Source organism: Stereum hirsutum (assembly GCF_000264905.1).
Source record: "Stereum hirsutum FP-91666 SS1 unplaced genomic scaffold STEHIscaffold_2, whole genome shotgun sequence".
Lineage (NCBI taxonomy): Eukaryota > Fungi > Basidiomycota > Agaricomycetes > Russulales > Stereaceae > Stereum > Stereum hirsutum.
In genome coordinates this window covers 2,582,745-2,609,116 of record NW_006763132.1, presented here as the reverse complement: position 1 = coordinate 2,609,116, position 26,372 = coordinate 2,582,745, and the positions used below count along the sequence as shown (strand labels likewise).

The window sequence follows — 26,372 nt, the reverse complement described above, 5'->3', positions numbered from 1 at the left end:
GATCGTGTACCTATAGGCGTTCGAGTGAGGCTGAGCGGTGCAGAGTGGCGCGCCACACGACAGTGTCCTATCTTCCGGAGCTTGCCGGCAATTTCTACATAAGTACCTCCGCAAGCAGGATCCGAGTCGATTCCCGCCTGGATGCTTCTGCGAGTAACTTTCAAGTCTGAGTATGAGATATATGCATGCCGAATACAGTGGTGGACATCGATGAGTCTGAACCAGGTCTGGTTCTCTATGTTACTCTCACATGTAGTTGGCCTTTCAGTAATGCGCTGACTCGTACAATGTTTCGATGCCCAGATACGATAGTTAGCGAGCAAATATTTCAGTTTGGTCGACACCAGCCCCTCCCCTACCGCGTACGTTGTGGGAAAATCGTGGCCTTCGATATCACGGTGGCCACAAAAGAGAATAACTGACGGTAGTGCGCAGTAGCAGGCACGCATAACAAAAAAATAGGATAGTTATGAGCATTAAGGAAGAGTAACCGGAATATAGTATGTACAGTGGAACCGCCGCTAGTTGAACAATCACGAGGACTTTGTCTTATTCAAAAAGTCCCCGAACTCCCAGCTAAAGCACTCCTATACGATCGTAATGCATGGTCAGACAAACTACGGGCGATCGAAAGAGAGGTACTCACAACACAATCTGCCTGGTCCTTCGCCTCCGGTACCTCCCTGCCGACCTCTTCTGCCGGAGCCCACGGCTTGCCCAGTAAATTATTGATGACCTGCTCAATGCCATGTTTGCGGAGATCAGGGGTCCAAGAGAGGTTCGTCACAGTATCATATTCGATGACCCTTCCTGCATGACAGCGACTTTCCATTGCGTATCCGGCGAGCGCGCACATAGAAGTAGTCCCCGTACACGTACCCATTGCTAGCGGGTCTGCATTGTGGTAGACGTGGGTAATGTGCTGCGTGGAAGGCTATCGAATAAAATAAGCAATCAAATGAAAGACGAGAATGGTTTAAGTAGTATACGTACAGGAGCAGGCAAATGAAGACGCCCGGCGGCCATCTTCTCTCCAGGTGCCTCGAAGGCCACCACGGGTGTCCCGAATGTCATACCAAGAAGAGAAGCAAGTGAACCTCCCAAAGAGTGGCCGATTATCCAGATGTTCGAATCCGGGTACATATACGTCAGGTTGTTGTAGAGGTTCTATGTAGAGCCGTTGAGTAGACGCGAAGAAGCACCGAGGCACCACTCACAGTTCCACTGGGATAGAACAAACTCTCGTCTATGAGGGCATCCTCGACGCACGTCTGATCACATTTCCATCCTCCGCCATAGCAACCACACACCGTTGACCACGTCCAGTCGACCCTAGCACAACAGCACGCAAACAACAGATTATCATTCCGTTTATCCTTCTTCACTGTTGGCCCACCGTCACCAACGTAAGGGACTGTTTCAAGAGAAAGGTCATTAGAAACATCAGAAAGCTTCCTACGCCTCGAGATACGAACTTGAGGTGCCTTTGATGGAGAGAACGACTGTGGAGTTATCTGGCGTCACGAATATGTGACCACGAAAGCCATCTTGGTCAGGTTCCCAGCCAATGGGAGCATTCTACTCGGATAGAGAGACGAGTCAGACATGCATCGCGCCAGCAAACCAAGTGAACAACTCACCTGGGTCCAATTTCCACCCAAGTCATACCACCCCTTCTCTTGCGGACCGTCATAGTAGGCGTTATTGGTCATCTTCGCCAGAACCTGCAAGGTCTCCCTGCTCTCTACATCCGGACCCGGCACCTCTTCCTCGTGCCAATCCAGTGCGGCACTTTGTCCACGCAACATGGACTGTGCCCTGGCATTGGTAAAAGCATTGAAAGACGAGGGTCTATGTCTCTTCACAGGGCTGAACTTCAAGGAGAGAGACGACTGAGCACGAATAGAGGAAGTAGACACATCTGAGAAGTACACTTCTGCGGCTGGCGTTACAGCGTGTACATGTCGTAACTCAAACTGCAGGGAGTTGGTAGGCAGCCCGGGCCTTCGATAGCCGATGATATTAAGTACAGGTATAATAAAGTCAAGCAGTGATGTAGGGAGCATGTCGTGGTCAGAAATAAAGATGATCGAATGCAGACAAGACCGTGACGGCAGAGCAAGCTCGATAGGGCTATTTCAATCTCCGAAAGGCGGTTGACCCTTATCAGGGCTTTCGGACATTCAAACTCAACACGCCACCCACACGTTGTCGCAGTGGCCCAGAGCACAACATCTCGGTCAAGCCTAGCACATATGCGACTTACCTAGCTGTCGTTTTCGAGATGAAACACACGTGAAAAGAAGGTGGTAGACATTAGACCACGTCATCCAGGCTTCGAATACCGCTGCTTATTTATAATTTCACGAACCCCCCTCCAAGAACTAGTCATCACTTCACGCCCGGTTCACTACTGCTAGAACCGAAGCCTACAATTGATATGCTATGGCAATGAGGTTCAATCCATGCATAAAGTACATTGTATTCGTGTATACAGCAATACTGAAAGTCCAGTGTCGCCTCAAGACAGCTTCCATGAACACATCGAGAACTAGTGGGGCTAGTCGACTTCATCCTCATGCGACTTTACGATGTTCCTGTTTAATCAAATGATAAGAACAGGTCGTCAAAAGATCAGACAATGAAAACAGAAACATACCGGGGTATGTGACGTCTCATAATCGACGTGGACGAACGCTCGTTCTACATTGGGCAAAAGTTCGATCTTGTCCTGCATCTGCTGGCTAACGTCGTGGGTCTTCCATAATGGGGTTTCGGCGGCCATGACTATGTCAACTTCCACGAAATAGTTCTGTCGCAAAGCATCAGTCTGCTTCTCGTCGATCTCGTAGGTCACTAAGTACTTACAGGTCCACTCTGGTGAAGCATAATAATCAGCTCAGCTATTCACATGCGGAGGAAAGGAGAAGGTTTCTGACATGGTACGCCCGAACCGTGTCAATCTTCTCGATTTCGTTGCTGAAGGTTGTTGCTTTGTAAATGATGAGTTGCAAGAACTCATGAGGGGCCGACTTTCCGGCCAGCTCTTGAAATTGCCCATAGACCGTTAACGTCCAGGAGAGAAGGACACCTGCTGCAATCTGCGTGGATACCGCATGAGATTGCGAACATGAAGGGAGGTGAGCAGACGCACAATAATAGCACCCATCGGATCGAGCCCTGTCGAAACGAAGCCATGACTGGATTAGTCGAGCGACGAATATTAGAGACCATGGTACCTACACCACTTCAACTTGCTGCCGCCGGCAGACATGAGCAGACCTAAAGACTCGTTAACTCACAGACAGAGTAGATACTTTCAAGACACTGACCAAACCCATTAATAAATAGATCGTTCCGATGATCTTCCCACAGAACAAGGACTTGGCTTGACTTTGTGCGTAAAGAATAGCAGTACAAGAAGAGAAGAAACTTGATCGCTGAAGTTCGTGTCAACGAGACTGCTCCCAGCATGAAGAAGGTACGCGTAAGTCACTCACCCAAGGCAGCAGCCACAGCTATCAGAGAAGGAACGTGAAGCTCATTTGTCTCTCCACCACCATGTGAAATCAAATCTCTTGCAGACTCGACGATGACCACAAGGTTGACGGAACCCATCCTTGAGTGCGGTTATTAGCACTATTTCTGCATCTGGATCGACTGCAGATAACTTACAAAAACCCTAAGATCATGTAATTGAGCACGAGGATGATCTGACAGGAAGTAAACGCAACGGACCATAGATGACATTGCCGATGTTCTCCAAGCGAGCCCCGCCTACCGGCCACCTATTCACGTCCATGTTGCTAGCCTTCTTGTGCACGAAATAGAGCAGGACATTGCTCCCGATGTCAAAGACGGAGTCAATGCCTGTAGCGATGAGGGAGAGCGATGCCGATGATATGGCAGCGTAGACTGTGGGAAAAGAGGTTCAAATATGCTGTGTTGAAGGGGGCGCATAGACGGATACACTTACGTTGCAGAACACAAAGTGCGAAGTTGGCGAACATGCTGGCATGGACAGCTATCCTCACCTGAGATATGAGAATATGGTCAGAGTAGAATAATATCAATAAATGGAAGAACTGACGGGCAATCGAGCCGCATCTTCCTCAGCCCTGGCATCCTCTGTATGTTCCTCCATCGGCTTAAGTAGCGACTGTATGAGCTATTCGAGAGGGCCATGTAAATATATCGACACAATTTCTGAGACAAGGAGAGAGCACTTCTCACCGCATTCTGTCGAGTATGATAATTCTCGAGTCTTTTCCCTTGTTTGCGTTTCCTCAATGCAGCGAGTTCCTGTTCTGACTTGATCCCGCTATAGAACACAAAAGGATCCTCGTATGCCGCGCTCTTCACAGATGGCGTCTGCTGAAGCTCTATGTCATCTGTGCCTGATGACCCCCCAGTCTGCTGCGCATGACCTCCGGTCATGTTCTTAGCCAAATGTGTCCATCAGGGAAAATGTCATTGGATGAAGATGAGCGCAGGCTAACCTTGAACGCGGACGTCTGCGTAAGACTGGTGTTACCCGTAGGCGGTTCGGGCTGATCCCCGCCCTTTTCACCATTAGTATTGAAGATCATGGTCGTCGGGCTGAAGAGCAGTCAGGTAAAATCTATTAAAATCCATGAGCTAGTGTCTACGAGCGGTGGTGTTGTGGAGGGAACGGGCGACCCAGAACAACGGTAAGTATGAGAGCTTGATGAGAGCCGAGGTCTCAAGAAGGCCGTTACCGCTCAGCCGGGCCACGTCATTTCTTTGGAGGAGCCCAAACGCACGGTCCACTCACCTTTCTGGGACTTTCACTGTAGTTCTTATGGGTTTGCTGTTGTTCTCTCTTGCGTCGTAATCGGGAGACTTGGAGGTTGAGGGAAGAGAGGAATATTTGAAGGAGCCTTCTAAGCGCGTTGACCTTGGCAGTGCTCCAGTTTTCGAAACTCCGCCGACGGCCACCAAATCGCCGGAGACCCACGCGCTTCCTCGCCACTGCGCGAAGCAGTGTGGCACAGCGCCCCCTCCCCACTTCGCTCTCAGAATATTATTTTACAGGCACTATGCCACTTGCTTTCATTGAGAGTCCCACAGTATGAAAGACTTCACATCTTATCAGATTGCAACCCATGGCACAACGTAAATAGAGATTTGTTTTCGCACTGTGTTGTCACTTACTGGTAGGAATGACTTGCGCCCACCAAATGTACACCACACCACGGTCCACGACGCCATCCTAAAGTATTCTAAATTTGTTTTCTTCGCAAACGCCAAGCTGAGGACATCGAGGTCGCCCATGTCTACCTGAGTGCACTCCACGAGCTTAAACTTGAAGAACAATCTTCTATTCTTAAACTAATCCAAACGACGAGTGACATTTCGATAGACGGTGTAAAAGAACACGAGTTCAGAAGAAAACTGCTTGGCTGAATCGCCTGACTCTAGCCTGGCGATACGTATAATTGTACAGTGGAAGGACAAAGAATGGACAAAGACGACAACGTGAAATTAACTGGAAAATTGCAAGATCTAGTAGGGGCTAGGGATGATATGAAGACTTGACAAGTGGAGGTGAAGAGGGTGTGAGAGGGGGGAGGTGAGAGGCGGGATTGGTTGTACAGAATAAAACACAGCCGCGGAGCTGAGTACCGCTACCATTGGTCGAATGCAGCACAGAATTAGGATCTCGCCACATTGAGTGTGGGAGACGTGACGATAGCCAATAAACCGAATCTACCGGAACAGCCCAATAATGCGACGCTATACCACACCCACTATACCACTCTCATTCCCATCTATACACGACTGGCCGCCACACCAAGGGCCTAGATACGAGACACATTGTCCCGTAGCTCAGTACGAAGGCGACGTTCCAAAGGTCGGGTAGATCTTTGGAGAGCCAGGCATCGGGGATGTTCCAGTCGCCACAGGCCCCGTGCTGGACACCGTCAAGTTCTCCATGGCCAGCCCAAGAGGATCGTTGACGACACTGCTCGGTGGTGCAGCAGTGTGCTCGCCCATCATCGTCCTGCCAAAGAAGACCTCTGGCGAGGTGCAGGCGGCGACAGCGCGGCGCATGTGAGAGGTAAGGAACGAGAGTCCCACTTGGTATGCGGCTGTGAGACCGCGGAAGTGAGCTATCAGATAAGAAGTGAAGAGGAAGACAAAATCGCACCGTTCATCCAACCAAACCCTTCACGAGGGACCATCTTGAAGTCGACTCCTTGGTTTCCGTACTCAGCGTCCACAAGATGAGACAGCTTCACGGCGTCGAACTACACGCACACACAATATCATCGCACCAGACGTCAGTCACGGCTCCACTACAACCACAAGTAACTCAAAAATAGTACACACCTTCTCAGGGACCACACCGTTGAAGTCGACGAAAGCAGTGGTCATCATGTAGAGGAACCTGTACGCCAACCTCTGCGCGTCCTCCAAATAACCGTATCGCTCAAGCCCGACCCATGCCATGATCTGGTGTGGAGGCCTACAAACGAGCAGACCACTCGGTGAGCAACTGTCTGAGCAACGAGTTTCATAAATAAAGGCGCGCTCACCAAGCATAGGGGTAATCCCACTGTCGGTTAGGTCGGTCGAGGGAGATCTTTCCCCTGGATTCCTCGGTCCCAGAGACGATCCCACCAATGACCTCGAACTTCTTCAACGATTGTGATCTATCAATGACAGGCAATTTGGGTTAGCCGTTTGGAATCGTCAACACCATCAACCCTTTCATCAAAGGCAAACAACCCCTTCCCAAGCACTCCCACGCCCACAAACCCATATGGGTATGTGAACACTGGCGCTCAGAACGAAGGGATGGACAAGGGGAGGAGCAAAGGATAGGAGGAACGAGACATACACAAGCTTCCAGCACTGTTCTTCGCTAGCGCATCCCGCCCAAAGCGGCCAGAAGGCAGTTGCGCTCTCATACAAACTCTGCTTCTCCTGCACGGTATCGTAATCAAAGTACAAGCTCTTGCTCTCATTCCAGCAATACTTGTCAATGATCTCCCGCCTGAACTCCGCCCTCTGGAACCATTCCTCACTCGTCTGCTTCCTACTCTTCGACATCTCCCTCTTTGGGTTCGCGTACGACTCCACAGAAGGCGGAAAGGGTGCCAATGGGAAGTTCTCCTCCAGATCGAGCTCATCGTCAAATACCTCCCTAATCGCCGTAGCAATATCGATCTCGTACTTATAAAGCAGAGCCTGAAGGTCGATCGTGCCCAAGTTAGCACACCGTTTCTCGAGACGGTAACTCGTGTCGTGCCCAGACTCCCGAACTGCCCTGTCGTGGAGGAAATACTCATCCAGTTCAGGCTCCCTGATCGACTCATTATTGTACTTCTCGCTGAACTCAAGCACCGACAAACCGTGCTTCTGCGCGTACGGCTCGAGGATGTGCGTGAAATGAGTGGCTTCTGTCTCGGGGGGAATACCGACACCTTCTGGTCTGAAACGTGAGAGACCGGTCTTCGGGTCCATGCGCGGCTGGGCGACCCAGATGGTGTGGTACTCCTTGATGGCAGCTTGGATGGCACGCTTAAGCCATTGGCGATTAGCGTCGAGATCAGAGCGGTCAAGCTGGTTGTAGATCTGAAGGGCCATGTCGGTCAGGAAGGGAGGCTGGGTACGGGCGAGGTAGTAGGAGCGAGAGCCGTTGAGGATCTTGTCGTAATGCTTGATCTCGAAGATGAAATGTTCGACAAGCCCTTTCGCCATATTGACTTGGCCGTCGACAAGTAGACCGAGCGAGATGAAGTAAGAGTCCCAATTATAGAGCTAAATATGCCATTAGCTCAGTAGGCGATCAAATGTTGCTTGATAACATACCTCGTTAAATCGCGCTCCTGGAACGATAAAAGGAATCCCCTTTAAGGTCTTGCCACCCCTCCCGTCATCCACCTCGTTCATTGCCAGTGCCAGGATTCCCGGTTTCGAATTCAGACTCTTCACGAAGTGAGGGTCGCCAGGATTCGGAGGCAGAACTTGAACATCCAAATTCAGATGCGGCTTCTCTTTGGCGATCCTTCTGTAGTACTCGATCATCGCCGGTTCGCGATGTGGGACGTAGATTCGTGGTTGGACGCGCCCTGTACGGTTCTTCGGATCTGCGCAAATAATTTCGAGGCCGTCTCCGTCGATGCGACGCGTGAGCGAGTGCCAGAACGAGTTCTTGATCATACGGGAAAGACGGTCGACGGGATTCTCGGTAAGGCGAGCTTCGTCGAGGACAATTCGTTTCCGGTTGTGATCACGGGCAAGGGCGAGCTCTTGGAGGAGATTTGACAACATGTAGGTACCCTTCAGAGGGAAGTCAGATCAGAATTTATATGATACCGAGAACTGAGATGAGCTATTGGTGACATAACGGAAGACGATATGGTGGAATGTAATGCAGGGAAAGAAGTAGCCTTATAGCAAGAACTGGACCATTGAGTGACGTATCTCAGCTTTGCCAGATCATGTGCTTTCTATTCCGCATGAGGAGTAGCACGACAAGCTTACTTGTCGTAAAAGGCCCAGATGTTTGGAGAAATCTTGTATCCCCTTTGTCAATGGGGCAAGTGAACAGCACTATTCGGGTGCCACCTGTCCGAGGATATAGACCGGCGGCTACAAACGCCGACCAAGCAAGCAGGAAACCTCGGCCATTGCCCAAAAAATTAGGAAATTGAACATAGAGCACTCACTCGGATGTCAAAGCTCTTGTAGCCGTTACTAGTGGCGGTACCCAGCGAAAGGAGCTTAGGACCAGCGTCGGTAATGGAGATTTGGAAGTCGCCGTCTGTGTCTTCTTGCTCAAGTACAAGCCTGATGGTTTCTTCCACGTCAATTAGGAAACGTCTAGGCGCAGAACTCTTCTCGTCGTGGGACATTCTTCGGGGGCGGAGATGCCAATCCTCTTCAAAGGCTGGGGCGCGCTTCGGTGCGTGCGACTGTGACTAAAGACAAACGTACGGCGTGAGACATAGAGCAAAGGAGACGATACTGAGTCAAACATACGGCGCTATATGTTCTCGCACGACTGTGATACTCCTGGCCTCCATAGTAAGTGGCAGCATCGGCATTGACCGGGCGTTGCTCCTGGTCATCGAGGAAGTTCATTCCAGGGGGGTGAGCGAGAGGCGGCATGATGGCAGGTATACTGGGGTTGTGTGGGGTAACTGAGCTAGCTGAGAACGTAGGCGGGTGTATGTTATTGATCGTCCGGGGTATGCGATGCTGGTAGGCACAATATACCCGCGATGCGATGCCTGAGCGGACGTATGTTGCAAGTTTCAGCTCACTGGGGAGAGAACTAGTTCGATGGTGGATAATAAGACGCACTGTTCTTGACTACTTTGGAGAAATTCTCGATTCGACGAGTGAGATGGGAGAGAGGATGATGGATGCTCAGGAGCAAGGAGAAAGTGACGATGAGACGCGCTGGAATTGTTGACGACACCGCTCGCACCGTGCCGAACGTCCGTTCGTTTTATGTAACCGCGTCCGTCCGCCACTCATGTTGACCGCAAATTTCATCCTTCTGTGCTCCACTCGCATCTTTCATCTCTTATTTTTCTCTCGCATGGCGCTCAGATATCGAGTTTCGTTGTGCAAAAACAGATCTTACGATATGCTGAGGTATGTGGGTCTCGCATGCGACTCGGAGCGCTTGTGTGGCCCGACCTTGAGTCCTTCCCACCGAAGTCCGCTCTTGCTCGGTAGGTTATCACTGGTACAAAGGTTCATCTCATCAGTACTTAGTGGAATCCTCGCTGTCCCACCGGACGGTTTTAGAGGAACTAACGCCAGCGATGCGAAGATCGTCCGAGGTCTGCGGCCTACCGTTCCAGAGGATACCAGGAATGCATGAAGCCTCGATTCATCTAATATCGAACCCGAAGGTTATGGCACGAAAAGAAATTTCTTCCGTAATTCTCAACGGTGTGATGCATCTCCCAAAAGCACGATGAAGGCGTGTTCATCTTCCTCTCATATCCGTCTCAGGTACGTAGTATCAATCCCCGATCCCATAAACGCAATCCGCATCCAGCAAAGGATTTTACAGTCGCGCGAACTTTGAGCACAGGCTCCGCCCCGAAGGTGCTCCCTACTCTCCCGACAAGGCCCTTGTTGTGTTATCTTCCACTGTCTACATGCTTTCTTACTTCATTTTCGCTCCACGGTGTGTGCTGACGTACGGTGTTGTATCCACAGCCCTTGGGAGCTTTGCTCGCTTTGACGTTTGAGGGTAAGCTCTTCGCTTATCGGCCTCCTCGTTGCCTGCCGACTCGCACGGACCCATACGTCTTATGTGGGATGCCCTCAGGTTCGCACTAGCAATACGGAAACACCCTGTGCCAAAAGGATACCCCATTCAGCAAGTATCTGCTTGCGTCTGCAAGGACCAGTGGCAGATAGGTATAACTACAGCTGTTTGCTAAAAGTGGTCGCCGTTTGAGTCCCCGACTCCGGACAGAGATCGGGACTTCGACTGTCGCTGAAACCTTCCGTTATCATCGCTCTTTCTCCATCCTTTCATGTTGAAGTGGCTGCCCACAAAAAACCTACATGACTATGAGCCGTGAATGTTGGCATCAACTGCCCCGATGTCATCCTCATCCACACAAATTCATCCTCACACCCTAGGGTATGTCTCTCGTATGTACGCACTGTACAAATAGAACCATCTCTCGGCATCTCTCACGAGCGTGCTATTATATCTGCGGCTTCTTCGTTCTTGTGTGCGTATCATCTAATGCGAGGTTTTATTATCCCACGCTAAACGAACAAGACCGTCCCCTTCTCCAATTGTTGCGTTTAAGACCGGTGCCATCCAAATTAGGCGCGTCGTGAAGGACCTCCATAGTTCCCTGAGGCTTTGTATTATTTCAGGTCCTCCGTGGAGACACCACTTACTTTTGTTGCCAAACCACAGGTCCGTTTATATTTTTTCCTCTTTGTCTAGGATGCCCGAAACTTACTCGCATGGCCGTCGACGATGCATACAGGTTATAAGGAATAAGTCTCCGGTCTGAGTGCGGCCATACCATTTCCCGTCGCTAACAATACTATGTCAGGCAGAGTTCTTTCAAGTTCACGAAGGTATGACCCGACGTCCGAGCACCCTCAGGCTCTACAACACCTTTCCTTAGGTACACACAGCTTCCTACCGGTCAGGATCGCCCTTACTGTGAATTAAAATTCTAAGAGATCCGTCTACCTCTAGGACAGGGTTGTGATCTTCGCTCATGCACTGTGCAACTTACCATGGACGGTGATTGTTTTCGGTCGAAAGCGGGGATAGTTATACCAAAGTTATACGACACTTGTAATGAAATTCATAAAGAAGTTTTCTCAGTCCATTTTGACCAGGAGACGTTCGCAGAGTTTTCTATCACGTCAGTGCCCGATATTGTCGTGTAAAATGGCAGAACTGGCAAGGGCACTATGAGCTCGGGCCACTCGCCACAGTCCAAGTTTGCGGGGCCACACAGCGGCAGTGACGGCCCGGACGCCACGACGCGTCTGATCGCGTTGAACAAAAGTTGAACGCGTGCAAAAACGACCGTTTCTGTTCTTTGCCTCGTCGTGTCTCAATATCGAAGCTGGCCCCGGTTCTAAGCTTTGTGTTCAACAACTTGTATGATCATAGCTGAAAGCAATGTCTTTCACTACTGGGTGTGTCGCGTCGCCGACACTCGTCCACTTCTAATACTCAACCTATCCACCCTCCCTCACATTGTCGTAGATCTAGTCTGTTTGGCAGTACTTCTCAGCAGCCCCAGCAGCAAGGGAACCTGTTCGGAAGTACACAACCCAACACACCGAATCAGCAGCCGAACACAACTCAAAGCACTCCCAATCTCTTCGGTGGGCAACAACCAGCGGCCGGTGGGCTGTTTGGGAACACGGCGCCGAAGCCTGCCGGCAGTCTATTCGGGAACACAACGACGAACACACAGACACAACCCGCTGCTGGTGGATTGTTCGGCAACACCAACACACAGACGCTACCGCCTGGTTCGTTGTTTGGGAACCCGTCAACAAACACGAACACTCAACCTACAACGGGCGGCAGTTTGTTTGGGAACCTGAACTCCAGCACCAACACGGCCTCAACACAGCCCGCGTCCGGTGGACTCTTTGGCAATACGACACAACCGGCGACGGGAGGCAGTCTATTCGGCAACCAAGGTGCAAACCAGGCGCAAACGCAGCCAGCTACGGGCGGACTGTTCGGTAACACGAACACGAATCAGGCTGCTCAGGGTACTGGTGGAAGTCTTTTTGGCAATACGCAGAATTCGGGAGGTGGCCTGTTTGGGAACAAGCCAGCGACTACGGGTGGCTCGTTATTTGGCCAGCAACCACAACAGAATACGGGCCTCGGAGGGAGTTTGTTCGGGCAACCACAGCAGCAGCAGCAGCAGCAGCAGCAGCAGCCACAACAGTCGGGGTGCGTCCTTACATATTCGCAATAAAATTTGTCGACAGCGCCGTTTATGTCGCGATATGCGGAATAGTGGATTGTTCGGGTCTACCTTGGGTGGTTCATCGCTTTTCGGTGGATCTAAACCGCAAAACACGTACGTCCTTTCTCCATGCCCGCACTACTTTCGTTGACTCGTCAATCCCCACAGTCTAGGGTGCGTCCAGGCTATTGCGTTCTGGCATGCGGTTATTCATTTGCTCAAGTGGATCATGACACCGATTTGTCAGGCTTAGCACTCTGCAACCACCCCCGCCACAATCGTCACCTATCGGCTCCGTTCCTTTCACCAAATCCACAAAATTCAATGACCTGCCAGACAACCTAAAACAAGCATTCGAACAGATCGAGTATGAATTCCTTTTGTTGTCAACACCTCCTGTCCGCGGTCGTCTGATCGTCTGCTCAGGTCACATATACAGGGACGGGTGCAAATCAGCCAAGACCTCAAACAGCGTAAGGTGGGAGAGGAGGCTCTGAAGGGTCAGGATATCATCCGGAGCGTCCACAAGGTAATCAGACCATTGAACACCTTTGAACCGATACTGAAACTGCGTTGCGTAATTTCGAACACCGGACAGGATTTGGTCAACTGCATCACCACACTGCAAAACGACGTCCTTACTACGCGAGATCTGAAGGCAAAAGTGGATCAAACAGTACAAGACACGATTATTGCGATCCAAATTGTCCAAGGTCATCAGAATCAGCAGGTCCATGGAGAGTTTTTGAAGAACCATGCTGGGTTCCCACTCGAGTGCGCCCTTCTTTCGGAAACGTTACTAGTCATACGAACGGCGCTCACTCTACTTGCATCTTACTAGGTTCTTCACCCGCATCACGGAGGAGATGCAGAGGCGATTACAGTGGTACAAGACGACGATGGAGGTAAGCGGGATATGTCTACCAAACTTCATACGGAGTCGTCGTTGATAAGAGCCTTTACCCCTCAGCAAATCGAGAGAAAACTGGCCTCTACCGCCTCACGAGCGCAATATACGCCACAAGGTACGTCTCCATCTCTTCCGCATGTATCTTCAGAGCCGCTGTGGCTGCCAAAGCCGTCAGTTGACCTACCCCCTCTGCAGTTATCAACTCAACGCTCCAAGCTCAACACGACTCCTTCATGGCCCTCGCCAACAGAGTTGCTTCCATCAATGCAGACGTCCAGCGCATCAAGGCTATTTACACCCAATTGTGGAGGCAAAAGACGGGGAGCATGCGGGATCCGTTCAACGAGCTGGATAGAGGGAGCGGCGGTGACTTTGGGCTGGAAGGGATATACGGGAAATAAATGTGTGGTTCAGGTACTTGTTTTGATGTATGTTGTGTATCGCTTGTCTTGTGCTCTTTTGTATATAGCACCTTTTCTACGTCCAATCGTGGCACGTCAGTTCAACGCCACACAGCCATAAGTTACATTCCTTCCTTGGCTGTCCTTCGATGGCCAGTATCCTCCGTAGCACTCTTCCGTGCCCAAGGCTTATTTTCTATATCGTGGTTTGCGTGCAGATAGACCACAAGAAGCTTCTGTCACAAACAATGCGCATTTTGCCACTGCCCTGTTTGTCGCTGTTGGCCGCCATGATCGCATCCTTCCATCTTCCCGCAATCATGCACCGCCCAAACATAGCCCTCCAGTCATATCAAAGTTATCCGAGATTGGTGGACCAGAATGGCCTATGTCGGCCGCTCTTGCCATCCCCATCGCTGTCTGCACGCATCCATCAAACGCCAATAAAGCACGACTCGAATATCAGAGATCACCTTGACAGGACCGTGTCACTAACTCCCTGCTAACCCCACCCGTCTACTGTATCACTCAAATATTCCAAACTGCATCGCTTTTCACTCGGGACTAAGAGGTCTGCCTCTGCGCAACCTGCGCCGCCGCCTAGCGTACAAGGCTCGCCGCAGGATATGGCATTCAGCCTTCAGCAGCATCAACAGCAGCAGGATATTGTCAGTGGAGAACAATATCGCTATGCACTGACCAATTTCGTGCGTCCTTTCTCTTCTAGTTTCAAGGACGTAGTAAGGCTGACATCTGCTGTTGTATTCGTGAACGTTGTGTGTTGGTTAGCGGATAGCTCACGAGAAGGTAGAGCAACAACGGCAACAACTCGAGGAGCAGGAAAAGCAGGTCGCACAGCTGAGAGCTCGGATCTCCACCCTCGAAGGGACGGCGTCTTTGCAGGCTGCTGCACAAGCAGCAAATGGTCGGCAAGGTGGAAGTACAGTGGATGATTTCTCTATCAAGGTGCGACGTCCTGTTCTTCGAACTGGGTGCCTGTGTTGAGTTATGATGGCCATGTAGAACGCAGCTTCGTTGCTCGAGCGTCAGATCAACCGTTGGGCCACAGACATTATTCGGTCCCCTCCTGCGAATCTTCTTCACGTCTATCGGGCAACACTTTCGGATATATTGGGAGGCGACTACGAGTCAATGGACGATGCAAGACCAATGGTCGTACAGAACCTTTTGCGACATGTCATGTCAGAGGCGATATCGGAGGCCATCATCAATGTCTTGATCGTAACCAGCTCGAGCGAAGCAAATATCCAGCTGACGCGTATACATGAACACATCTTCGCTCGTACGTTCTTCATCTTCATTACCACAACGTAGCACTGAATCTTTGATATGCAAACTCGCTTCAGGTGATCCTACTGTGGCCTCTGTATGGCGCCGGCAGACGTTCAGCGCGGCCGTCGACTCAGTCTCACCATCCATGTCTCAAGCCATCCTCGAAGAACAGATGGGCTCATTCCTCGATATCCTCAACCCTCCTTCCGATCAAAATATTCCTATAGCCCCTCCGCCATGTTACACCGCCGCGTGCAAAGTCCTCGAGGCTGCGTATGATTTCTCCCGCATGCTTCACGGGTCACCCACGACCGCTGGAGCTATGATCGATGCCTTTTACCGATCTTTCGTCCCAGAGCTCGGGAGTACGCTGTATCCGAGGCAGGTGGAGTTGGTGAAGAGGTGTGTGAAGAGCGAGAGAGGTGAACTAGACAAAGGTTCGTATCCTTACCTGCGACTTCCGTTTCCGACCTGCTAACGTACTTGCTTAGTTGGAGCTACGATATTTCCTGGGCTGGTTAAAGTTACTCGAGCCCCGGGAGGCGGAGAGAACGTTCAGACAGTCGTACGGAGGGCGCAGGTGATTTGTGAGTGCGCTCTGGCGGCTCCAAATGTGACTTCACCATGATAATATCCTATGAGGGTAAAGTTCGGGTTATGGGCATTATTTCGTCTCTTTCATCTTGCTTGCAGTACTCTTGTACCGTTCCTTTGATACCTCTTTTTGGGTTACTTCCACAGTGCTTACCCACGCTTGGAATGTCGATAATTTATTGCGGTCTGCGAACTGTGGTGCAATCTATATATTTTTGAAAAGGATATTAAAGAATGTCTGGCTATAGAACGAGCAACGATGCGACAGTAGCTTGGGACTGCACAACCTGATGTCGACGTGATAATATCAGCATCATCTTTGCAGCGAGCGCTAAAAGAAGAAACGCCTACCTCCAAAGCCTGCTGCACCTCCAGTCGTCTCCTGGCTGCCTCTAACCAATCCTTCAACAGTGTCTTCGCCGTCCCACCTAGCTGGTTAAGCTCCCTCGCTGCGCTGTCCAGATCCTTCTCGTTCAAATAGTATTCTGCCCTCGAGATCGTGCTCAACACGTCGTTCCCTTGGACAAGGCCCTGTCTCCTGAAAGTGAAAGTAGAGAAAAGATGGCTGGCTAGATGCGAGAGCAAGCCCGCGTTCTGATCCGGCACGAGCGCCACACTTGAGACCTTGGGTGCCACCGACGTCGAGAACCATGAAGCGAGATCTGCGAAAGGCTCAACGCCGACGTCGGGAGCGTCGGATGTTTCGAGGGTTTCGAGAGCACTGGCGACAATGGCATCGTCCTTTGCGGCAGCAATGTGGCGCAGGACGCGGAGTTCGTCGCGGAAGGGTTTACGGATGGGGGCGTCGATGGCAGAATGAAGAGCTCGGATAGCGGACCAGAGAGAATGGATGCGGAGGTTCTCGTCGAGGTAGCTAGAGTTGTCGAGGGCGACACGCTCGAGACGCTTGAGGTTCGCTGCGAGTTCGTCGAGCTTGGCGAGGCGGCCACCGCGTTCTTGCTCTACGCGCAGTTTGACCTCGCGAATCCAACGACGTTGGAGCTCAATGCCCTGGTTGATGACTTCCTCCTTCAGCCTGAAAGCCATAGAGCATCAGAGCGAGCAATACATTAAATATCGACCGAGGACTTACCGTTCATTGATGATTTCACGTTGAACGGCGAGCTCAGAGTCTAGCTTGTCCCGGAAAAGATGGGCCATCTTCGCCTTCTCCTCGTCGAGATATTGCCTGAACCCAACCTCCTGATTCTCCATCTTGTCTTGTGCCGCAATCTCTAGCTCCAACATCTTCAAAGTGTACTCCCTCGCCTGTTCGTCCATCTGTGCCTCAAGCTTACGCTGTTCCTCTTCCCTGACCCGGTCGAAATGGTGAGCCAATTCAGTAAGGTCACCCTTGGCGGTGTCGAGGACGTCACGAGCTTTGTCGGCAGCGGAGGGATTTGAACGGAGGAAGGAAGCGAGGTTGTCGATAGTGGAAGCGAGATGGGCAAGGACAGGTTCGTTGGCGTTGAGTTCCTTTACCGTGGGGGCGATCAGAGGAAGGGCTTCCATCTTCAGAGCGGCGAGTTTTTCGGCAGCGATACCCTTCACCTTGTCCGCCGCCGAAGGTTTTGGACGAGAATAACCGGGTGGAGGCTCGAAACCAACAGGAATAGGACCATCGTATACACCGGACGCCCGTTTGAGACTAGCAGTAACGTCAACCTCTTCGTCGTTCGTACGCGGTTGTGCAGCTTCGGGAGATTGACCGGGCGATGTGGTAGCTTCCGGTAGGCTGTCGATAGGTTTATCAGAGAGCGCGTCCTCCGCCTTCCATATTAAATGTTCTACGCCTTCAGAGAACTGAACGGATTGGTGCTTCGCGATGGCAGCAGCCTTGTTAGCCTCCTTCGACAACTTTCCCTCAGCCTGGTGGACTTTTGTCTTCAGTTGCTCCATAACGCCCTGCACCTTGCCCTGAACATCACTTCCAGTTCGCTGTGCCGATGATGACACGGAATGCGCCTTGTCGGAGAGAGCAGCCTTTGCCTCCTTCGTTTTCTCCTTAGCCTCTTCCGTAGCATATCCAAGATGTTTCCGCGCCCACTCATATGCCGAAATTGACCCCTCTACGCCGTTGGTAAACACATCTCCGACAGTCAACTCGTCCCATTCGTGGTCCTCCGCGTATTGAAGAACGGCTGCACCGAGAGGAACGTCATGGTTGAAGAAGTTGTAGTACTGCGAGCTCTGGAAGGCGACGAAGGCGCTGCCGACGTAGAAGGTGGTTACAGCACCGGTGGTATAGAGAACTACTCGACGGAGTACACGTTTCTTCTTCTTCGGTGGTGTGGTCGGTGCCGTCTCCGTCGCGAAACGCTATTCAGTGAGAAAAACACGTATCGGGTGGTCAGTGACGGTTCGAAATGGAGATTGGGTGGTGTATAAATTGGACGGACTCTGCGGGTGACTCTGACAAGTCCCCTACTGGCATTTGCGGGAAATGCAGCCTGTCTGGCTACAGGCAGGGAGCGGTACATTCGTCGAGGCCAACGTTCTCTCCAAGTTTCGCGTGCCGCACTCACGACTTTCGCCGACTGTGATGAGGGTGTGACGATGTGGCAGTGTGACGGCCTGTGACGTGTGGCGCTGTCCCCACAATTTGGTAGTTTCAGCTGTTTCTCAGTCTTGCTATCGTCCTCTAAGTACCAAGTACTTATCAGAGCTGCCTACCATACTAGACACTATTCCGAGGACAACAAAGTTTGTCACCACGCCATCTCCATTGCTATGTTCTCATCCCGATAGGCGAGATTCAGCCGACCCGTTTACAATCTGTCGACGTCGTAGCTTGTCCGACCTCCCACTTTGGCCAGGGGCCTCCACCACGGGAAACTATTTCGGTATTTCAGCGCGCAGTGAGTTCTACAAGGTCCTAGACCTCGTGGAACACGTTCGAACGTCCGTCAGAGATCCGTATAATGTATGCTTTTTTCCACTTGGAGGAGGCACCCGACGCAGTCTGTTGGAATCAGCATCATAGGCTAAAAGGTCAAAAGGGCAGAAGGGGCCAAACCACAGCTAATACTGCAAGTAGTCATCTGAGTAATGGTACCGCATCTACGCCAAGATATGGTGCCCTGCCGTAGTATGTCGCAGAGTCTACGAACGAACGTGCGTCCCGAAATGATTCGTTCCAGACAAGAAACAATCGTCGATGACGAATTAAATTGCATCAAAGTACTCAAACCGTGTAGCGTTCTGCTTCCCTTCCCCTTTACTTCCCCGTGAGTTTCAGCCAAAGCCACGACCGAAATTTATCCCGACATTCCTTGCCTTCCTCTCATTCACACTTTTCCGGCCATGACTCAGGGCGTAGGAACCCTATACAGGTGCCTACTTTATCACCAGTGCGAACAACCACGACAGCGGGGCCAGTCATGATTGCACACGACTCCTTGTCGAGAAATCCGGTCGATTCTACCACTTCGCTATTGTCAGCGTTCCCATGCCATGAGACCGTCACAGCAGTGGGTAAAGTAGCCATGACTCTCAACAGCCGCTCAGCCGCGCAGAGCTCCGAGCCATCAGTCTTCCCAGAAGACATGGTGGAGGGAGAAGTCAGATTAAATCTGAGCCGATCCACGAGAGTGTCGAGTGTCGAGATCTCCGTAAGTCACACATTCCTATACATGAAAATAGATATTGAAACATCCTTGACCATAACGTTCAGGTCCAGCAAGTATCGCCAGGGCACAAGAACACTGTTTTGGGCCAGACTCAAGAACTTCTCTGGTCTTCTGCCTGGGGCTCCGCGTTGAATGAAACATTGAAACATAGGCTTTCGATTCCCCACTTCTCTTCATCCAACTCCTCCGTCATTTCCGTTCGTTCGAATACCTCGACATCGTCTGATCGGTCCGTGTATCATGTCGAGTTTGTGATGCACCGTCCTGGTCTCAACTCTGCCATACAGTACGTATCCTCGTTCAACATGCACACGCTCATGGTATCTTCTTCTGATTTGTACCTCCAGCGTCATACAGCCCTTCTCGCTCAAGTTGCCTTCTGAGGCACCTTCGCCTCTGTCAGGAGCCCCAGAGTCGTTCCATGGGCGGGTCCTGCTCAAGAGATCACCATAAACCTGAGAGGACTTGGATCATATCACAAAGAGGTCCAGGTAATCTGTAAGGTACGTAAATTTCTCTGACACCTCAGACATCCTACCTCATTCAATCATTATTATGCCCCAGCTTGAAGTACCTGCAGCAGTAAGCCTTCCCGTGTGAAGCTCATTTCATCCTTCTGACCGTCTCCGCAACAAGATGGAAATCCACTTGCCCGGGCCTGTTCCTCTACGACTTACTCTCTTCTCCGATGACCGCGATGCCCTCGGCCTCTGCTCCTCCAGGGAAGCCATCAACGTCAGATTGGTGAAGTCGTGGGCATTCGGCGAGAAAGCTCATAAAATTAATTCCAAGAAACGTGCAGAATTCAATCGCGAATACTGCGTCGATATAGCGACGTGGCGAAAGGATGCAGACGACGAGCCAGTCATGATGCCTCCATCTACACGCTCCACTTCGCGGCCAGGCTATCGCATCCTCTTACATGGAGAACTGAAGATCAACGACTTCGAACCTACGCTAGATTACAGATACGGTCCAGGCATTGGAATCATGGCAATAAAGGTACGTGATATCTCTGGACCATCTACACTGGTCTATAATATTTTATTCGTTCCACACGACGCCATTACCAAGTATGATATCCGTCTCTTCACCCTCACTCCCGAAGGTTTCACCCCCACTGTCGCATTGAATCGGATCCTCTTCAGTGCACCGATCAAGATGTTGAAGGAGTCGTCCAGGCAGAATATAACATCACTCCCCGCATGTTTGCTTGTTGTAGTTGTTCCTACTTATACCATTATTACCAATATCCAAGCCTTAGAAATATATAGAGAGGGTCGCTTTGTGCTCCTTGTATCGCATGATTGAATTCTCTTTGTGGATAAGAAGACCAGCTCAACAACAATGCTGACTTGGTGTACATTGTGGCCCAGCCACTCCGTGTGGAGAACCCCACCTATCGGAAGCGTGTGCCTGTTCCCCGATGGCCCGGCGGGTTGAATATGGAAATGATCGGGTGTCAATTGCATGCGCGGGACGTCGCGATCGAGCTCCAGCCTCCGTCACCTCCGCGTCTGTTTATTTTTGTAGCACAACGGCCGTACGCGTTTCTCTCTTGCTGCTCTCTGAAGCGAATATATGTACATATACAAAACCCACTGCTCTTGGAAAACCTAGCGAAGTAGGACGCTCGATATCTGGTATCAAGGTGTTGTCACCATAGATAAGCCCTGTGCTATGGCTAGTTGAAAATCTACGGACGCATGGGCGTCTTCCTCGACACCATGGTCATGCGGCTAAATGATAGTATTAGTGGACCCACGATCTTCTCCATGGATCCAACCTCAACGTCCAACGTTGACGTCCATCTTGGGCCAGAGGTTACGGCTTTCTTCTGTCCATCATGGCGAGCCCTACCGGCGGCGTATCAGAACTTCAGTCCAGAAGTCATGAACAGCTGCCCATGGATACGAAGGTGGTAGACGTGGATGACTCCGAACACAATGTGGATGTGGAGGAATTGGGTGCTGCTGAGATAGTGGACGCGCTGAGTTCGACTGCGACGGCGCATGATGAGTTCACGACCACTAGGAAGGAATTATGGAGTTTCTATCTGTACTATGTTGTGAGTCCCTTTGCTTTGAATTTTCTGGTTAACGGCCTCCGAGCCGTTGTCGCAGGCTTTGCTCATGTACTCACCCGTGGTTTTTCTGTGGTTATGTGTTACAGGGAAATAACGGTTCGACTCATCGGAGTGTACATTGCCTCAGTTGGTACTCATGGTGTTTTCCTGCATAGGCCTTTCTGGATTCAACTTCGGCCCCTCACAGTTCCAAAATCTGCTCTACCTCGCGGGTTACGATCCATCACAAGCTCCTTTCACAACGCCGTGCGGAGATGGAGACTGCGTTCTCCCTTATCTGGGAAAGACACGAGATGGTGAGCACCCTATCCACAGGAAGCCTTCTCGTTCCGCATATACTGATCAGTGGTTTTCTATCAGTAAACTCGGTTGTGCTGCTTACGAATGGCATAAGTTTTGCCATTCAGGCCGTACTGTTATTGTCAATCGGCGCATGGGCGGACTATGGACGATGGAGGTAAGCATGCTTCCCCGGAGATGGTAACTTCAACAACGAACATCCTTGTGAATGGCTTATATGGTCTACCTTCAGGCCAAATATCACGATCTTCTTCACTTTCATAGCCGTCGGTGTCTCATTCGCCTGGCTGGGTGTCGAAGAAGCCACCAAGTGGCGCGCAGGTGTGGCGCTGTATATTCTTGGTCTGATTACATATCAGGTTCGTCGTTTCCCTATTCTTCTCTGAAAATGATGAAGGTGTAGAGCCCTGCGCATCATAGATGGCCCTCACTTTCTGGACAGCCGCCTTCCCTGGTCTGGTCCGCAATCTTCCTGAGATCAAAGCGTCTGCGCAGGAGGCGAAGATTGGAGCGAAGTCGTAAGTCATCATTTTTTCTTGTAGTTTTCTGCCAATCTCATGCTCATTTTCTATAACTTTCTCTCGATATCAGAGTGGATGGGCACGCTGACTACGAGTCTATGGCCCGCAATCGAGTCTCCAATATCTCTTTTACGGTATGCTCTGCAGGGGAGATCATCATACTCGCCGTCATGGTCGGTATAATCAAGGGTCTCAAGGCCGATCAGAGTACGGAGAACAACACGAAAGCGTTCAGCGTCCTTATCGCATTCTCTGGCGCTGTGTGGCGTAAGTGATCTTTTTCACTAGTCTACCCGCACAATCTAAAAAATTAACGTGAACACGAACTTGCAGTTCTGTGTGCGATCCCGTGGTTCATCTGGGAAAAGAGACGACCGGGGCTTGCGTTGCCGCCCCATACATCCCTCTTGACAATCGGCTTCAAGCAGACCTACATCGCTTTGAGAGAGTGCATGAGGCTCAAACAGACATTTCTGTATCTGATATTTTATTTCCTGATGTCAGTGCTTTTCAACGTCCTTTCGTTCATTCAGCGACTGATTCCACTTACACAGGGGTGATGTCTTGAATACCACTGTGTAAGCCTACTATCGCACTGAACAGATACGTTTGGCTGATTGATGGCCGTGAAATTTGGTATAGAACGGTCATTGGAACCCTACAGAACAGTATCGTGTCGTATTCTACACTTCAGCTCACACTTCTATTACTTGTCGGGATCGTCACGCAAGGACTAGGTATATAGTGCGTTTCACCACTCGTTTCTCTCGTCATAATTCTGCTTCAAAGACTGAACCTGCACTGTTTCCAGTGCATTCTGGCTCGTACAGAAGAAATATCAGATACCAACAAAAACAGTTCGTAGAACTCCTGGTAATATCCTCTTGAGTACGAACCTGGTTAATCAGTCGATATAGATGCTGCTGTTCAATGTATTTTGGATTCTTGTACGTGGTTTCTTGATCGTTGCCTCTCTCCCATTCAGTCTCAATATTTTCCTCCTCTCAGATTTTGACCATCTGGGGCCTCATCGGAGTACACACCGACAAATTTGGATTCAAACACGTCTGGGAGATCTGGTACGAGCTCAATATAGTTGCCCCATTCCATCCACTCACCCCTGGAGCATGTGTAGGTTATACCAAGTCTTCTACGGATTTATGGTCTGTCCGTGGTACGCCTACAGCCAAACCATGATAAGCGAGGTCTCGCCGCTACCACAGATGTAAAGCTTCCTCCACTGTCTATCGCTCTATGCATATTCGTAGCTCGAAACTTACCCATGAGTTTCAAAACTAGGTTTCTCTTCTTTGCACTCTTTTCTGTGGTATGTTCACACTTGTCGTAAAATCTGTGCCCTGACGATGATGATTGACGCGGATGGTCTCTGCAGGTTGGAAAGACATCGGCGTTCATAGGCCCCTTCGTCAGCTCTGCGATCATCACCGCCTCGGGGAACAATAATAACATGCCCTTCGCGTTTTTGTTTGGCTTGTGCGTACATCCTCCTTCGATATCTTCCTTGTCATCCTACGCCACACGATCCCTCGCCACACGTCCTCCCGGAGTCGCTGCCGGAAACACCTACCCCATTCCTCGCCGGCCATTTTCGTGTCATGATCAGCGATTATCCTGTACTGATGACGTCCTGTATGAATTACAGGGGAGCATTCAGTACAATCTTCCTCTTCATGGTTGATCTGAAGAAGAGTAGAGCCGAGTGCGAAGAGTTCATCGCAGCGGAGGCAAAGAGGAAGGCTTTTGCAGCGGAGTCTTGAAGTAGAATGACCCTCTGAACCTTTCATGATGTTACTCGCACGATCTTCGTACGCCCTTGTGGTGGAGTATGGAAATGCTCGAATCGCTCAGCCATAGAGTGGACAATTCAGTGTAGACGAATGACGTCCGGGAATCTGATTTACTTGAGCAATCTATCTGTACCAGGCATATAGAAGAGATGCCATATTACCTGCTTCTCCTTTGTCAGCACAGGCTGGCGTCGATCCGGTGTTACGATGCTCTGCTACAGTACCGTTCATGGTCACTCCTGTTTTAGGGAGCTCGTTCCTGGCGTCAGCCTTTTCGTGGTCCAGGAAACCAGCACCCTTCGTCGGAACTGTCCGCTCCAGCCATCAATGTGTAGCGTACTTATTCTATAATTCACTCGAAAATTCGGAGCAACACAACACGTGAATAACAAGATGACAGTAATCGAGTCGCATCAACAATCAAGAAATCTGCAAGCCGTAGGGATAAGTAAGTAAACCGATTGCGAGCCATAGACTATCATAGAAGGGAAGGTACTGTACATGAGTCGTGATCCGTAACAAACAGCAAGCGCAGACGCCTCTGATCAAGTTCATACAGCAGAAGTACGTCCGTGCCCATGTTTCACTTTCCACCAGAGCACCATGATCGCTAGTGCCCAATGCTCTAGTTTCTCTCTCGACATGAAGAGGATGGCCTGTGAGAGGACGGCTTTGGTGATTTGAGCGCCCATGCCCTGTGCAGGATTCGAGTTAGCCATATCTCCCGATCGAAGAGTGGTGAAGAAGATATGGGAAGGAAGGGCAAAAATGACACACCTGATACCATCCGAAGAACCCTTGCGTGCGGAGGACATGGTGGAGGATATTGATCGCCCCAGCGTGTTTGTGGTGTACGTGGTGGTGGTGAGCGTGGGTTGGAGCGGAAGTTGCTGGCGGCGGAAGGAGCGAGTGTTCTTTCGCCTTGTCCTTGTTGTCCTTCTCTTTCTCGGAATCATTGAATGGTTCGGCTCCGGCTTGGATACGGACTTTGGCCATGATATATGGGTAGGTTACCTGCGCCACACCACAGATGCCACAACGTCAGTGCCACACACACAAAAACACCGTCTCTTGGCCTTCTACGACAAACACCAATCGGCGATGTATGAAATGACTTACAACGGTGGCTAATGTCTTGCTGATCGCCCCCAACATGAAACTCGTCCACGGACCCAACTTCCTCCCTTGACCCGCTTTCTCCTGCGCCATCACCATAACACTCTTCACCCGCTCGTAAGCCCCATACGTGATTGCTGGGTTGACTGTCAAAACAAGACTAGGACCCATTCCCAGCCAAAGACCAGTGATCCCATCCTCTTTGATGATTGAATGAGCGACACCGAGGAAACTGTCGTCGTCTTCATATTCGTCATCGTCCGAGACAGAGGAGGCAGATGAAGGAGGGACGTCGGTCGCAGAGAGGGTGGAAGCTTCGGAGACATCTCCTTTCTCTGCTACGGACGCATAGGACGGTGCTTTTCCCTTATCCGCGCCCACCGAAGACGGCACGGCTGAGTCGGATGTGGGTGACGTTGTGGCGGTGGCGCTCGCGTTCGTCTTGGTGTTGGGTTGTCGACGACCAATCTGCTGACGGGTAGCGATGACGGAGACTGGGATTGTGAAGACTTGGGCGAGAGCCCCCGCTAGGGCGCCGAGAGCGAGTTCGGCGGCGGTAGAGAGGGCCGGGATAGGGGAATTAGGGGCTCTTCTCGCTGCGAGACGTTTAATGTAGGAGGTGCGGACGAGTGAGTAGAAAAAGAAATAGGCATATTCTGTTCCATATAATCCACGATATAAGTAGCACATAAAGGTGTGGTGAACCGGAGCACGCACGCATGGAGAAGGTGTTGATCATGGTGGCCGCGAAGCCCCTGTAATAGCCCGCTATACCTTCTTCTTTGAGGATGCTGACGACTAGGTGGTGGATGGACAAGTCGGAACGCTTCCCGGTACGTTCCTCCTCGACATTTGAGGCTTGAATGCGCGTTTTGATGCTATTGGAGCAGTAGAGCGAATTCAGCCTGGGTTCCACCTACTCTGGCGTTCGTGTACTCACGTATCTAGAGGATACACGATTCTGGAATTGCCGTTAGTATATCATGACATACGATGAGTGAAAGACGACGCACGCATTCGAGAAACAACCACCCAGAGCTCCAGCCAGGGCATATCCAAACGGAGTGAGCTGTGTAGGTTTGGATTGGACAGGCATGGCTAAGTAATTCGAGCTTCGCGACTGGATAGTTATATGTTTCGAGTAGGCGATAGTCTCAGTGCATGAAGAGAGTTTATAAGCAGGATATTGGAGAGATCTGGGTGAGCGTTCAGGTTAACATTCAAGGACGTTCCTATAGGCTCGTATA

At 50.8% G+C, this 26,372-nt stretch overlaps 10 protein-coding genes across 10 annotated transcripts; 4 read left to right on the top strand and 6 right to left on the bottom strand.

Annotated features, from left to right (window-relative positions):
* Positions 1-553: 553 nt before the first annotated feature.
* STEHIDRAFT_50115 (alpha/beta-hydrolase) lies at positions 554-1,808 on the bottom strand (the record flags this gene model as incomplete). The annotated part of the gene is made up of 5 exons (XM_007299335.1): positions 554-934; positions 994-1,167; positions 1,218-1,414; positions 1,476-1,578; positions 1,641-1,808. 5 exons carry the CDS (start codon positions 1,806-1,808, stop codon positions 554-556), a joined length of 1,023 nt encoding a protein of 340 aa, XP_007299397.1.
* Positions 1,809-2,576: 768 nt separating this feature from the next.
* On the bottom strand, positions 2,577-4,589 carry STEHIDRAFT_153016 (CDF-like metal transporter; the record flags this gene model as incomplete). The annotated part of the gene is made up of 14 exons (XM_007300049.1): positions 2,577-2,597; positions 2,660-2,812; positions 2,869-2,877; positions 2,940-3,101; positions 3,155-3,180; positions 3,244-3,282; positions 3,333-3,440; positions 3,501-3,619; positions 3,676-3,682; positions 3,739-3,915; positions 3,977-4,034; positions 4,091-4,168; positions 4,234-4,440; positions 4,500-4,589. The coding sequence occupies 14 exons, from the start codon at positions 4,587-4,589 to the stop codon at positions 2,577-2,579; spliced, it is 1,254 nt and encodes a 417-aa protein (XP_007300111.1).
* Positions 4,590-5,487: 898 nt separating this feature from the next.
* On the bottom strand, positions 5,488-9,175 carry STEHIDRAFT_118450 (alpha,alpha-trehalase-neutral trehalase). Its single transcript, XM_007300048.1, has 8 exons — positions 9,013-9,175; positions 8,700-8,951; positions 7,840-8,310; positions 6,866-7,788; positions 6,561-6,677; positions 6,355-6,490; positions 6,173-6,272; positions 5,488-6,113 (listed from the first exon to the last, which is right to left on the bottom strand). The coding sequence occupies exons 1-8, from the start codon at positions 9,139-9,141 to the stop codon at positions 5,851-5,853; spliced, it is 2,391 nt and encodes a 796-aa protein (XP_007300110.1). The 5' UTR covers positions 9,142-9,175; the 3' UTR covers positions 5,488-5,850.
* A 615-nt stretch (positions 9,176-9,790) lies between these two features.
* STEHIDRAFT_144685 (uncharacterized protein) lies at positions 9,791-10,502 on the bottom strand. Its single transcript, XM_007300047.1, has one exon. The coding sequence runs from the start codon at positions 10,367-10,369 to the stop codon at positions 10,157-10,159; it is 213 nt and encodes a 70-aa protein (XP_007300109.1). The 5' UTR covers positions 10,370-10,502; the 3' UTR covers positions 9,791-10,156.
* A 1,091-nt stretch (positions 10,503-11,593) lies between these two features.
* Positions 11,594-13,884, top strand: STEHIDRAFT_91464 (uncharacterized protein). Its single transcript, XM_007300046.1, has 10 exons — positions 11,594-11,673; positions 11,744-12,451; positions 12,519-12,581; positions 12,636-12,641; positions 12,715-12,834; positions 12,894-12,996; positions 13,066-13,241; positions 13,309-13,372; positions 13,438-13,492; positions 13,573-13,884. Exons 1-10 carry the CDS (start codon positions 11,657-11,659, stop codon positions 13,776-13,778), a joined length of 1,518 nt encoding a protein of 505 aa, XP_007300108.1. The 5' UTR covers positions 11,594-11,656; the 3' UTR covers positions 13,779-13,884.
* Positions 13,885-14,301: 417 nt separating this feature from the next.
* On the top strand, positions 14,302-15,889 carry STEHIDRAFT_165694 (uncharacterized protein). Its single transcript, XM_007300045.1, has 5 exons — positions 14,302-14,485; positions 14,568-14,744; positions 14,802-15,081; positions 15,146-15,508; positions 15,563-15,889. The coding sequence occupies exons 1-5, from the start codon at positions 14,405-14,407 to the stop codon at positions 15,697-15,699; spliced, it is 1,038 nt and encodes a 345-aa protein (XP_007300107.1). The 5' UTR covers positions 14,302-14,404; the 3' UTR covers positions 15,700-15,889.
* On the bottom strand, positions 15,839-18,166 carry STEHIDRAFT_73232 (uncharacterized protein). The gene is made up of 4 exons (XM_007299404.1): positions 18,065-18,166; positions 16,759-17,984; positions 16,017-16,701; positions 15,839-15,952 (listed from the first exon to the last, which is right to left on the bottom strand). Exons 1-4 carry the CDS (start codon positions 18,143-18,145, stop codon positions 15,908-15,910), a joined length of 2,037 nt encoding a protein of 678 aa, XP_007299466.1. The 5' UTR covers positions 18,146-18,166; the 3' UTR covers positions 15,839-15,907.
* Positions 18,167-19,150: 984 nt separating this feature from the next.
* On the top strand, positions 19,151-20,605 carry STEHIDRAFT_165692 (uncharacterized protein; the record flags this gene model as incomplete). The annotated part of the gene is made up of 5 exons (XM_007300044.1): positions 19,151-19,276; positions 19,339-19,580; positions 19,698-19,797; positions 19,859-19,876; positions 19,931-20,605. 5 exons carry the CDS (start codon positions 19,151-19,153, stop codon positions 20,603-20,605), a joined length of 1,161 nt encoding a protein of 386 aa, XP_007300106.1.
* A 595-nt stretch (positions 20,606-21,200) lies between these two features.
* On the top strand, positions 21,201-23,979 carry STEHIDRAFT_91455 (MFS general substrate transporter; the record flags this gene model as incomplete). Its single annotated transcript, XM_007300043.1, has 16 exons — positions 21,201-21,362; positions 21,508-21,676; positions 21,741-21,837; positions 21,913-22,039; positions 22,101-22,198; positions 22,272-22,468; positions 22,535-22,700; positions 22,756-22,779; positions 22,844-22,945; positions 23,013-23,058; positions 23,119-23,148; positions 23,210-23,280; positions 23,337-23,426; positions 23,501-23,528; positions 23,595-23,695; positions 23,865-23,979. 16 exons carry the CDS (start codon positions 21,201-21,203, stop codon positions 23,977-23,979), a joined length of 1,623 nt encoding a protein of 540 aa, XP_007300105.1.
* A 369-nt stretch (positions 23,980-24,348) lies between these two features.
* On the bottom strand, positions 24,349-26,282 carry STEHIDRAFT_118444 (mitochondrial carrier). The gene is made up of 6 exons (XM_007300042.1): positions 26,139-26,282; positions 26,066-26,086; positions 25,843-26,003; positions 25,129-25,781; positions 24,787-25,023; positions 24,349-24,704 (listed from the first exon to the last, which is right to left on the bottom strand). Exons 1-6 carry the CDS (start codon positions 26,219-26,221, stop codon positions 24,561-24,563), a joined length of 1,299 nt encoding a protein of 432 aa, XP_007300104.1. The 5' UTR covers positions 26,222-26,282; the 3' UTR covers positions 24,349-24,560.
* Between the last annotated feature and the right edge of the window lie 90 nt (positions 26,283-26,372).